The 12,826-nt window shown below is 45.8% G+C and overlaps 1 protein-coding gene across 1 annotated transcript in view; it reads left to right on the top strand.

The window, feature by feature from the left end:
- Positions 1–12,826, top strand: part of LOC127056008 (complement factor H-like) — a 376,051-nt gene that overhangs the window by 58,884 nt on the left and 304,341 nt on the right. Inside the window, exons 7-8 of the mRNA XM_050963650.1 lie at positions 9,034–9,213; positions 10,875–11,075. Of these exons, the coding sequence (XP_050819607.1) occupies positions 9,034–9,213; positions 10,875–11,075 (381 nt within the window). The remainder of the gene's footprint in view (positions 1–9,033; positions 9,214–10,874; positions 11,076–12,826) is intronic.

The following is a 12,826-nucleotide window of genomic DNA, read 5'->3' as shown; positions in this document are numbered from 1 at the left end:
CACTCCTGAGGCCAGAGTTCTGGCTGCTGAGTCGGCAGCAGCCAGTGAGGCTTGGAGAGAGGTTCTTGCCACCTTCTTTCCTTCCTCCAAGAGGCCTGCAAACTCCTGGCAGGAGTCTTGGGGAACTAGCTCCGTGAATTTGCCCACTGCCGCCCAGGTGTGGTAGTTGTATTGGCTAAGTAGGGCTTGCTGGTTTGCCACCCTGAGTTGGAGGCCTCCAGCACAGTATACCTTGCGGCCCAATAAGTTGATGCACCTAGTCTCCTTGGATTTTGGAGCAGGAGCTTTCTAGCCATGGCACTTCCTCTCGTTAACTGATTGCACGACCAGGGAGCAGGGAGGAGGATGTACGTACAAATACTCATACCTTTTCAAGGGTACCATGTACTTCCTCTCAACTCTCCTGGCCGTGGGCAGAATAGAGGCTGGAGGTTGCCAGATGGTATCGGCGTTTGCCTGAATCGTACAAATAAAGGGCAAGTCTACTCTTGTGGGTGTGTCAGCTGATAAAATATCCACCACATGGTCTTCTATCTCTGGGACCTCCTCCACCTGAAGATTCGTATTCTAGGCCACTCGCCTCAGAAGATCCTCATGGGCCCTCAGGTCAATTGGGGGAGGGCCGGAGGAGGATGTCCCCACCACCGCCTCATCTGGAGAGGAGGAAGAGAAGATGTCAGGTACAAGAGGGTCCTGCGTGGGCTCTTGTTCCTGGGCGGTGTCAGGTTTAGGTGGGACCTGAGAGTCTGTCGGCAGAAAGGACACTTCATCCGTACCCATAGGAGGGGGGCGGCTTACAGTCGCCTCTGGCACCTGGTGTTCAGAAGGCACGGAGCGTGGTGCTTCTGGGTGCGCACCTTGGGCTTGGTGATAAGCCCAAGGTGTCAAGAACAACCACTGATGAGGCCCTTGTTCTTGACCTTGGGTCTCCTGGAAGACTCGGCTGGGCATGCCTGAGTCACGGTCCTGTGCATAGGAAGCACTGTCCGCATGAGATGACACTGAGGTGTGTCTAGATGGCCAAAGAGGAGCTGAGAAACTCTGAGAAGAGACTATGTCTCTAGACGATCTCTCTCGATGTGGCACCGGGGAACGGTACCGGGTGCCATTACGGTACCGTGAATAAGACTAGCACCTGCGACCATAACGGTGCCAGGAGGTTGACCGGGATCTTGAAGCTCGTTACCTGGACCGGCTGCGAGAGGTGCGGTGTCGGGAATGGTGCTGGGAGCTGGATTGGTGCCGGGAGTGCCGGGCTGGCGAATGGGACGCTGAGCGGTGCTGCGAGTGCGACTGGTACCGTGATGGAGAGCGGTGCCGGGGCTGCAAACGGCCTTGGGACTGGGATCTGCGACGGGACCAAGAATGCCGGTGGGACCGAGATCTTGATCGGTGCCTCTCAGCAATGCCGATGGAGGGTGGCCTCAGAAGGGCAGGCTTGCCAATAGACTGAATAACCCGCACTGGCGGTGCCGGGGGTTGAGGCAGTGCAGACTCTGTCATTGCAATCAAGTCCCTTGCTGTGGAGAAGGTTTCAGGCATGGACGAGATAGTGAGCTCAACCACAGCATGAGCTGGGGAGCTTTCAGGCACCAGGCTCGACGGTCCTTGTGGGACCGGAATTGACAGTGCCGAAGCTGGAAGTGCAGCGGCAGGTGTCGGTGCCGGGCGGTCCGACCTAGGAGGGTGCTCTGACTGTGGTGCAGGTGGCACTGAAGCAGCGGGAGTCTTATGATGCTTCTTGACCCGCAGTGACAGGGAACTCCGCCCTTTCTTCGTCCTCGGCTTAAAGGCCTTACAGATCTGGCACTTATCTGTAAGGCTCTTAAAACAGGAGTTGTGGGGATCTCCCGTTGGCATCGGCTTATGGCAGGCCAAGCATGGTTTGGAGCCTGGTGACCCAGACATGAGCCCCGGTACTGAGTGGGGAGAAGGAGCTAATCCCCGATCCGCTCGCTACTGTATACACTAATGATATTATAGAAACGACTAAAACTAACTACAACTATAGAGATTATAACTATATACACTACTATTAATAAGGAACTAAGACTAGCTAGGGAAGTGGAGATCAGCTAAGCCAAATTCCACTGTTCCAACAACAGACACGGGTGGTAAGAAGGAACTGAAGGGCAGTTGCGTCGGCAGGGGTATATATTCATCGCCATAGCAGCGCCACTCCAGGGGGCGACCCAGCCAACCCACCGAGTGTTGCTAGGGTAAAAATCTTCCGGCGAACATGCACTCGGCGCGTGCACAGACCTAAATGGAATCAATATGAGCAACCACTCGAAGAAGAAAACAAATTTATGATCTGCTAAGACAGTTGCATTGCTCTGGGAAAATGTCAATCACCAAGCCTAGGAAAAAGTGTATGTGAGCCAGATAGAAAGCATTTTTGCTGTAAGAAGTGTTGTAATAATTGAGCTCTAGCAGGCCTACCCCAATTGTAAGCTTAACTTTGAAAACTTAGGAAAAAGGCTTATAAAATGGTCCTATCACTCATTAAAAATATTGATGGGGAAAAATTACACACAAAAGACATACTGATGTAATGAAAGGATTGTGTTAAGATCATATCTGGTAAACAAGAGGAGTGTGGGAATGGAAATCATTGGAGAAAAAATTGATGTGGCAGAAAGTAAGCCTACTTGGTGGACAAAATAATGAGGGGATGGGTTATTCAACCCTTTTCTCCTTTTTGGGATCTGTGACAAAGTATTTAGCTGTAGTACTGTGGTCACTTGGGTAACTGTATAATAGAGAAGATTATGGTTTTATTGGAGTAAACCTGTTGTGGTGGGGACTGTTGACTTTGGTGGCAGTGGTTGGGCTAATTAAGTTGCTAGCTCAGGAGGGGACAATATACACCTCTACCTCGATATAACGCTGTCCTCAGGAGCCAAAAAATCTTACCACATTATAGGTGAAACAGCGTTATATTGAACTTGCTTTGATCCACCGGAGCGTGCAGCCCCACCCCCCCGGAGGACTGCTTTACTGCATTATATCCGAATTCGTGTTATATCGGGTCACGTTATGTCGGGGTAGAGGTGTATAATTGACAGGAACAGAAAGTAAGGAGGGGGAGATTGGAGAGTGAGCTGGGGTGTTGCAGAGAAAGTTGGGTGGAAGGATCTTCCTGACACATGCCTGTGCTATGTTCTGCAGTGCTTGGAATCTGAAAGATTAAAGGTACACACAGAGGAAGAAATGGACTGTGTATATTCTAAGAGAACATCAAATGGGCCAGGCAGTCAGCACACTGGGTAACTAAGCAAGCATCCTGTGACTGGGCCCATTTTCCCCCCTAAGACTTCAGGGAGCGATTTCTGGCTGGGTGGGAGATGGGTGGATTGGAAGGAGTGAACTTCCATCGTCAGGTTTGCAATGCACACCATCTCCTGTGATACTATAACACCATTAGACCTTCATCTTGATCCTGAAAGACGTCCTGACCAGACTGGGACAAGGAGACAGACCCAGAAAACACCGCCACCTTCACCATCTCCCCCTAAATCCTGGGTTGTGTAAGACTTTGGTTCCTGCTCTCAGTCTCATTCCCTCTTTCGTGTCATTTTCTACCCCTTCTTATTCTGTTTTCCGTCTCTCTCTCTCTCATTCTGCCTTCTGTTTTGTAAAAGTCTGGTTTAGCCAGCCAAGACTATATATTGTGGAACAGTGCTGTGAGCCTGTGACCAAAAAGGCAGCTAAAAGCAACGCCCTAAATAGCCTGCTGCTGGCATAAGTTTGTGAGGTCTCTAATAAGCAGATATGCAGTGCTTGTATTTCTGCAGCAGAAAAGTTTCAAGTAAGAGTCAGCACCTATCATAACTTTAGTCCCAGATTTGGACCTTAGCGTCCAAAATATGGAGGTTAGCACGAAAACCTCCAAGCTTAGTTACCAGCTTGGACCTGGTACTTGCTGCCACCACCCAAAAAATTAGAGTGTTTTGGGGCACTCTGGTCCCCCTGAAAAACCTTCCCTGGGGACCCCAAGACCCAAATCCCTTGAGTCTTACAACAAAGGGAAATAATCCTTTTTCCCTTCCCCTCTCCAGGTGCTCCTGGAGAGATACACAGACACAAGCTCTGTGAATCCAAACAGAGTGACTCCCCCTCTCCGTTCCCAGTCCTGGAAACACAAGCACTTTCCTCTTCACCCAGAGGGAATGCAAAATCAGGCTAGCAAATCCAACACACACAGATCTCCCCCTGATTTCTTCCTCCCACCAATTCCCTGGTGAGTACAGACTCAATTTCCCTGAAATTTCCCAGTAAAGAAAACTTTAACAGGTTTTAAAATGAAAGCTTTATATAAAAAAGAAAGAAAAATACATACAAATGGTCTCTCTGTATTAAGGTGACAAATACAGGGTTAATTGCGTAAAAGAAATATGAATAAACAGCCTTATTCAAAAAGAATACAAATCAAAGCACTCCAGCACTTATATTCATGCAAATACCAAAGAAAAGAAACCATATAACTTACTATCTGATCTCTTTATCCTTACACTTAGAAACAGAAGATTAGAAAGCAGAAACTACTTCTCCAAAGCTCAGAGAAAGCAGGCAGACAGAAAACAAAAACTCCAGACACAAAATTCCCTCCACCCAAAGTGAAAAAATCCGGTTTCCTGATTGGTCCTCTGGTCAGGTGCTTCTGGTGAAAGAGACATTAACCCTTAGCTATCTGTTTATGACACGCCCCCCAAATTGCAGACAGTGGGGAAGCTCACTGGCGGCGATTTCCTTCTAGAACTTTAAAATAAACAGATTACTACAACACATGCACCTTTACATATACCATTAAGTATATAACTAACAGACTTCTACATTTTAAGAACACTTTTTAACTACTGAATTCTGGGAAACTCTCACGGGAGAGTGCATCAGCTACTTTGTTAGAAGCTCCTGTGATGTGCTGAATTTCAAAATCAAAATCTTGGAGAGCTAAACTCCAGCGAAGAAGTTTCTTCTTGTTCCCTTTGGCAGTATGAAGCCACTTTAGTGCAGCATGGTCAGTTTGTAGTTGGAACCGCCATCCCCAAACATATGGGCGTAGCTTTTCCAGGGCGTACACAATGGCATAGCATTCCTTTTCACTGACTGACCAGTGACTTTCCCTCTCAGACAGTTTCTTGCTGAGAAACACGACAGGATGGAAGTTGTGATCTGTTGCTTCCTGCATGAGCACTGCTCCTATACCACGCTCGGATGCATCCGTGGTTACTAGGAATGGCTTGTCAAAGTCCGGGGCCCTGAGTACAGGGTCAGACATGAGCGTTGCCTGAAGTTGGGTAAAGGCCTTTTGACACTCATCAGTCCACTTAACTGCATTTGGCTGGGTCTTTTTGGTCAGGTCGGTCAGTGGGGCAGCGATTTGGCTGTAGTGTGGAACAAATCGCCTGTAGTATCCGGCCAAGCCTAAGAAGGATTGGACCTGTTTCTTTGACCTTGGGACAGGCCACTTTTGGATAGCATCCACCTTGGCCTGTAGGGGGTTTATGGTTCCTCGACCCACCTGGTGCCCCAGGTAAGTCACTCTGTTTTGGCCTATTTGACACTTTTTGGCCTTAACAGTTAGTCTGGCCTGCCTGATGCGCTCAAAGACCTTTTCCAGGTGTAGTAGGTGTTTGGGCCAGGAGTCTGAAAAAATGGCCACATCATCGAGGTAGGCGACTGCAAATTCTCCCAGTCCAACTAGTAGACCATCTACCAGCCTCTGGAAGGTGGCGGGTGCATTTCGAAGGCCGAAAGGAAGGACATTGAATTCATACACCCCCGCATGGGTGACGAATGCTGACCTCTCCTTGGCAGGTTCATCTAGCGGTACTTGCCACTACCCCTTGGTTAAGTCTATGGTAGAGATGAACTGGGCACGTCCCAACTTCTCCAGTAGCTCATCGGTGCGTGGCATTGGATAGTTGTCCGGACGAGTTACCGCATTTAGCTTACGGTAGTTCGCGCAAAAGCGTATTTCCCCATCTGGTTTGGGTACCAGAACCACTGGAGATGCCCATGCACTGGTAGATGAGTGGATTATACCCATCTGTAGTATGTTCTGGATCTCCCGTTCTATAGCAGCTTGGGCATGAGGAGACACTCGGTAGGGTGGGGTTCTGATTGGGTGATCATTACCTGTATCAATGGAGTGGTATGCCCGTTAAGTCCGTCCTGGGGTGGCTGAGAACAATGGGGCGAAGCTAGTGCACAGCTCCTTGATTTGTCGCCGCTGCAGACGTTCCAGGGTGGTTGAGAGGTTCACCTCTTCCACGCCACCGTCTTTTTTCCCGTCGTAGTAGACACCGTCAGGCCACTCAGCTTCATCTCCCTGGACTGTAAACTGACAAACCTGTAAGTCTCTGGAATAGAAAGGCTTGAGAGAATTAACATGGTACACTTTAGGCTTTAGTGAGGAATTGGGAAATGCTATGAGGTAGTTTACAGTTCCCAGGCGCTCTTGGACCGTGAATGGCCCTTCCCATGATACTTCCATCTTATGGGCCTGTTGCGCCTTCAAGACCATAACCTGGTCTCCTACCTTGAAGGAACGTTCTCTGGCATGTCTGTCATACCAGGCCTTTTGCTCTTCCTGAGCATCCTTTAGGTTCTCTCTAGCAAGGGCTAAAGAGTGTCGGAGGGTGCTTTGTAGGTTGCTTACAAAGTCCAGAATGTTAGTTCCTGGAGAAGGCGTAAACCCCTCCCATTGCTGCTTCACCAACTGTAATGGTCCCTTAACCTTGTGACCATACACAAGTTCAAATGGTGAAAACCCTAAACTGGGATGTGGTACAGCCCTGTAGGCAAACAGCAACTGCTGCAACACTAGGTCCCAATTATTGGAGAATTCGTTGATGAATTTTCGTATCATGGCCCCCAAAGTTCCATTGAACCTTTCCACCAGGCCATTGGTTTGATGGTGGTATGGGGTGGCAACCAAGTGATTCACCCCATGAGTTTCCCACAGTTTTTCCATGGTCCCTGCCAGGAAATTAGACCCTGAATCTGTAAGGATGTCAGAGGGCCAATCTACCCTGGCAAAGATGTCTGTTAGGGCCAGGCACACAGTGTTAGCCCTGGTGTTGCCTAGAGCTACTGCTTCCGGCCATCGGATAGCAAAGTCCACTAAAGTCAGTACATACTGCTTTCCTCTGGGTGTCTTTTTTGGGAAAGGGCCCAGAATATCCACAGCTACTCGCTGAAATGGGACCTCAATTATGGGGAGTGGCTGGAGAGGGGCCTTGACCTGGTCTTGAGGCTTTCCCACTCTTTGGCATACCTCACAAGACCGGACATACTTGGCAACATCCTTGCCCATCCCCTCCCAGTGGAAGGACTTCCCCAACCGGTCCTTGGTTCTGTTCACCCCAGCATGGCCACTGGGATGATCATGGGCTAAGCTTAAGAGCTTCCCCCGGTACTTCGTTGGAACCACCAACTGTTTTTGCGGCTGCCATTCTTCCCGGTGTCCACCAGAAAGAATTTCCTTGTATAAAAGTCCTTGGTCTATAACAAACCGGGATCAATTAGAAGAGCTGAGAGGCAGTGGGGTGCTCCGTGCCGCCGCCCACGATTTCTGAAGGCTGTCATCTGCTTCCTGCTCAGTCTGGAACTGTTCCCTTGAGGCTGGGGTCACCAGTTCTTCCTCAGACTGTGGACTTGGGCTTGGTCCCCCTGGAAGCGATGTAGATGAGGAGGTTGTTTCCGTTGCTGGTGAACCGCTCTCCGCTGGTGCACCTGAGGATATTTCAGGCTCTGGCTGAGCCTTTTGGGTATGGCTGTCTTTTGCTTCTGCCAGTTCTGGCTCGCTGGCGCCCTCTGGCGTTGAGTTTGAAGATGTGGTTGCACTTGCTGGTGCTGGTTGCTGTTCCAGTTCCGGGCCTGGGACTGGAGGTGCTGTGGCTGTTTCAGTGGTTGGCATGGAATCCGGGTCCACTACCTCTGTCTGGGTCTCTGGTAACACAGACGGGGCCTCTGTGGACGGCTCAGGAACAGGAATGGGTCTGGAAGCTTGCCTGGTTTGGCTACGTGTAACCATTCCCACTCTCTTGGCCCGCTTCACCTGGTTGGCCAAGTCTTCCCCCAGTAGCATGGGGATAGGATAATTGTCATAGACTGCAAAAGTCCACATTCCTGACCAGCCTTTGTGCTGGACAGGCAGTTCAGCTGTAGGCAAGTCTACAGCTTGTGACATGAAGGGGTAAATTGTAACTTTGGCCTTTGGGTTGATGAATTTGGAGTCTACGAAGGATTGGTGGATAGCTGACACTTGTGCCCCCGTGTCTCTCCACGCAGTAACCTTCTTTCCGCCTACTCTCAAATTTTCCCTTCGCTCCAAGGGTATTTGAGAGGCATCTGGGCCTGGGGACAGCACCAGAAACAAAAGGTGCATTTTCTGTTCCTCTATTCTGTTCTCCCCTTTTTTGCATGTGTTTGTCTTGTTTCATCTTAAAGGAAGCAGGATCAGACTTTAACAACAACAACAACAGTAAAGTCCAGCCCATCTCAAATAGCTTCTCTTTTCCCCATAAAGACCAGTTGTTATCATCATTAATACTGTCTAAAAGACAGTCAGACAGAGGGGATTTCTTCTAAACTCTCCCTATTGCTAAAGGGACAAGGAATAAAGGATATTGTTAAAGTAAAAGTCGTACTTACAACTTTACATTTCAAATGCTTGAACTCTGTGATCACCTTTAGGTCTCACTGCAAGGCTTCATTTTTTGGTAAGGTTTTTCTACAATAGTTAGAATGACACTTATAACAACAACTGACTCCTTCTCAGCCCCAAAATAAAATAAACTACCCCAAGCAAGTACTCTGATCTCTAAAGATGGGTAAAAAACTGTAGACTTCATCAAATCCATAAGAATCTCACCATGCCAATTTTATGCAGATGATGTTCAAATATGACAGTGCTAGTAAAGCTAGGGAAAAAAAGATAGATACAAGAAATCTTAATTAAAGGGAGGACTTACAGTCTAAAGTCCTTTTTACAGTTGTTAAACTTGTTCATATGTTTCTGTTTAGAAATTAGATGCGATCCTCCAACAGTGGCTAATGGAACCTACCATCCCAAAAAGAGTTTGTTCAGAGGACTGGAAGCAATCAGAGTAGACTGTAATCCAGGATTTCACTTTGAAACAGGCAATAGGGACAGAAGAGCGGAATGCACAAAGAATGGCTGGTTACCTATTCCAAGATGTATCTGTAAGTTACTTTTATTTTAACACATTTTTTAAATATCAAAGCCCAAACTATTATACAATGATTATACAATTTCTGCAGTTGAGAATGTAAACAGAAATGAAACAGGTATATTTGCAGGATTTTTGCTTTTACAAAGTTTAAGAACATAAGAACGGCCATATTAGGTCAGACCAAAGGCCCATCTAACACAGTATCCTGTCTTCCAACAGTGGCCAATGCCAGGTGACCCAGAGGGAATGACCAGAACAGGTAATCATCAAGTGATCCATGCCCTGTCGCCCATTCCCAGCATCTGGCAAACAGAGGCTAGGAACACCATCCCTGCCCATCCTGGCTAATAGCCATTGATGGACCTATCCTCCATTAATTTATCCAGTTCCTTTTTGAATCTTGTTATAATCTTGGGCTTCACAACATCCTCTGGCAAAGAGTTCCGCAGGTCAACTGTGTGTTGTGTGAAGAAATATTTCCTTTTGTTCGTTTTAAACCTGCTGCCTTTTAATTTCATTTGGTGACCCCTAGCTTTTGTGTTATGAGAAGGAGTAAATAACACTTATTTATTTATTTTCCTTATTTACTTTGATGTACTTGGATAAAGCACCTGTGAAAATAAGATGATATGGTGTAAATAACTATACAACCAACATATACACCATGATTTATTTGACAAAATGTGCTAGACTCAACCCTTCTAGAGGGAAGATTTGTAGCTGTGTATTTTATCCATCCAAATAATAGCATGCCAAGCACAATACCATTACTATATGAATGGTATAAAAGAAACTGAAAACCTATTATCATAATTGGATTCTGAGTCACTTACATGTACCACAGCTCTAGATTTGTACCGTCCATTTTTGTTTCCTCATTTATTCCGAACTGTCACAGTCTCTTCCTGAAGAAGAGCTCTGTGGAAGCTTGAAAGCTTGTCTCTCTCACAAACAGAAACTGGTCCAATAAAAGATATTACCACACCCACTTTGTCTCTCTAATATCGTGGACTGACATAGCTATACCAACAATGCATACAGCAGATTCTTCCAGACAGTTCTTTTCTCTGTGCAAAATCAAGAAGTTCTTTCTCAAATGTTTACTCAATCTTTCTTCAGGTAAAATCGCAGTGGCTGCAATGAGTTTTGTTGAGTAGGGACTGAGGAAAAACTTATCAAGGACTTCAGAATTTGACTTTGATAATTAGAAATAAATGAAAGCTGTCTAAAAGAGGAAGAGGTGTAAGTGGACTTGGAGCCCAGCAATGGTATTATAAATTAATTCTTTGATAATGGGACTCAGATGTCTTGGATAACATGGAGTTAATCCAAAGAGCTGGATCTTCACACAAAGAGAACCTTTAGTATGTGGATCATGTCCTGTCTTGTGTGGAGGAAATTCAGTCACCTCTGTGACACTATCTTGCCAACTAGTGGATGGCCCTGTATCATGAAGAGATCCCACACAACATGTGGGTTCTGGGGGCTGGAAACCCTGCCTACCAGGTGAAAGCTCTATCTCGTGCTCCAATAGAATAATTCTGGTAAACTCTGACTGTAACCTTGCAGGACTCTTCTCCTTCCACCTCTTCCAATGAGTGTCCACAGAAGGAGGCAATTTTTCTTGTATGTACCTTGTAATATTATACATTTTAAACTTTTTTTTTAAAGTGAGACCCTGTGACTACCCACATATAGAAAATGGAGCACTGACTGAATATTATGAATATTACAAAGAACGAGCTTTTCCAGCACAGTTAGGTGTGGGAATTTACTACAGATGTCTTGATGGTTACCTATCTGAAAGAGAGGAGAGATGGCCTCTGATCAGATGTACTAAAGCGGGCTGGTCTCCTGCTCCAAAATGCCTTAGTAAGTAAACATATGTTTGTATTATTTTCTTAAATTCTATTCCACTATAACTAATGATTATATACAGCAAAGGACAGAACCAGAATTGTGACAGAAGGTGGATGTTACTACAATTCTGCTCCATTCTGGCTGCTTGACTCCCCCAGCAAACACTGTCACCCAAGGACATGAGTGTCTCTTTAAAAGGATTCAAAAGCCTAAGAATGAGGCAGTACTTGGAATAGGTCTTCAAGAAACCAGTTGTACGATTTTTGTTTCCTTTCTCCTTATTGCTGATATTTTAACCTGCATTTCTGTTTCTCTCACAAGGGAACAGGACAGGCATTGGTATCCCTTTGAGAGTGAGAGTGGAAGGTACTAGGATCTTTAGATTTAGAAAGTGTGAGCAAAGATCAATAATAACCTGTGTGGACAGAGACCTAGGAGGAGGAGTATTTTGTGTTGTGAAATTTTCTAGACGGAGAGAGGCTTAGGTGGTTCTTTTGTCTTTGAGATGTTCAGTTGTAAGAAAATGCCTGTGGAAAGTGACAGAACTATAGGAATTCTTTTCTCTTTTGTGCCATTGCCCATGTGTGCACATGCGTACATGCACACTCTCTCCTCCTGCAGTGTGGGAATATATTGTTTCTTAGAAGACTTTTGCAGCTTGCCCTGGAGATTACTATTTTAGGCTGCATATCTTATCCCTTTTTCAGGGCTGCTCTTTGGTGGCAAAGAGGGTGGAGTGCCACTGCCAGATGCTCTGAATATGGAGACCTGCAGCTGGTGATCCTGACACGTGCTAAGTCTGCTTTGCAACACTCTAGCCATACAAAGCAGATTTAAAGTTGACCTAAGTAGCCAGCTGAAGACTCATCTATATCATTCCACTTTGGAGTTTAAGGACATCCATCAAGTGTGATCCACTCCTTGAAGATCTTCATTCTTTTCACTCATGTTACTTGTGTTATTCTATGACTAATGTCTGCAGTTTTCAATAGCACTGTTGTCATTTGCATCCAATAAACTGTTCATAGTCTGGAAGAGCAATTTGCCAATCTGGTTTTCAGTTGGTATAAACCTAATTAAGTCACCATGTAAGCAGTAGCATAAAGTGACAGATAACTGATTTCTATGGGTGATTGAATCTACTGTCAAAGATTAGTACTTTGCCTGTTTGACTTCAGTTACAATGAATTCCAAAATCTTATGTCCCAATAGCTCAATGAACTCATCACAGTTTGTTTTTGACAAGTAGGATGGATGACCTTTTCCCTTTGTTTCCATAGTATTTAATATGCTCTCTTACAAACTGGTCAAAGTTGATGATGGCTTCAAGAATATCTAGATAATTTCCATTCTGAGGAAAGCCAATAATTTCCCCAACCACATTCAGCAAGAAGCTTAATAACTGTCACAATATGCCTTAAAATGTCTTCCCAGTAAGCAGTTTGTGTTAGATGCAGCTGTACCATCTCCCTGTCAACGTGATTCTTGCCTTGTGAACATGCTAGCCATGCAACTATGGCGTTCCAGTGTTCCACACTGTTTTCATGAGAACAAGTCGTCTTCTCTGCTTTTTTCCAGTTGGAAAAGCCCGGGGTTATGAAGGTGCTAAGATTATTAGACAATGAAAAGAGTTTTCAGATAAAATTCCTGTGAATTTAGAATGCTTCAACCAATGCCTCTAATGATGCTCTCCATTTGGTAGTTTTCATTCAAAAAGAAGAGGTGAAAGATACCATTTCTAATACTCAGAAACTATAACTTTG

The sequence above is a fragment of the Gopherus flavomarginatus genome, chromosome 7, assembly GCF_025201925.1.
Source record: "Gopherus flavomarginatus isolate rGopFla2 chromosome 7, rGopFla2.mat.asm, whole genome shotgun sequence".
Lineage (NCBI taxonomy): Eukaryota > Metazoa > Chordata > Testudines > Testudinidae > Gopherus > Gopherus flavomarginatus.
Note: the sequence above shows the minus strand (reverse complement) of the source record. Positions and strands in the feature narration are given on the sequence as shown.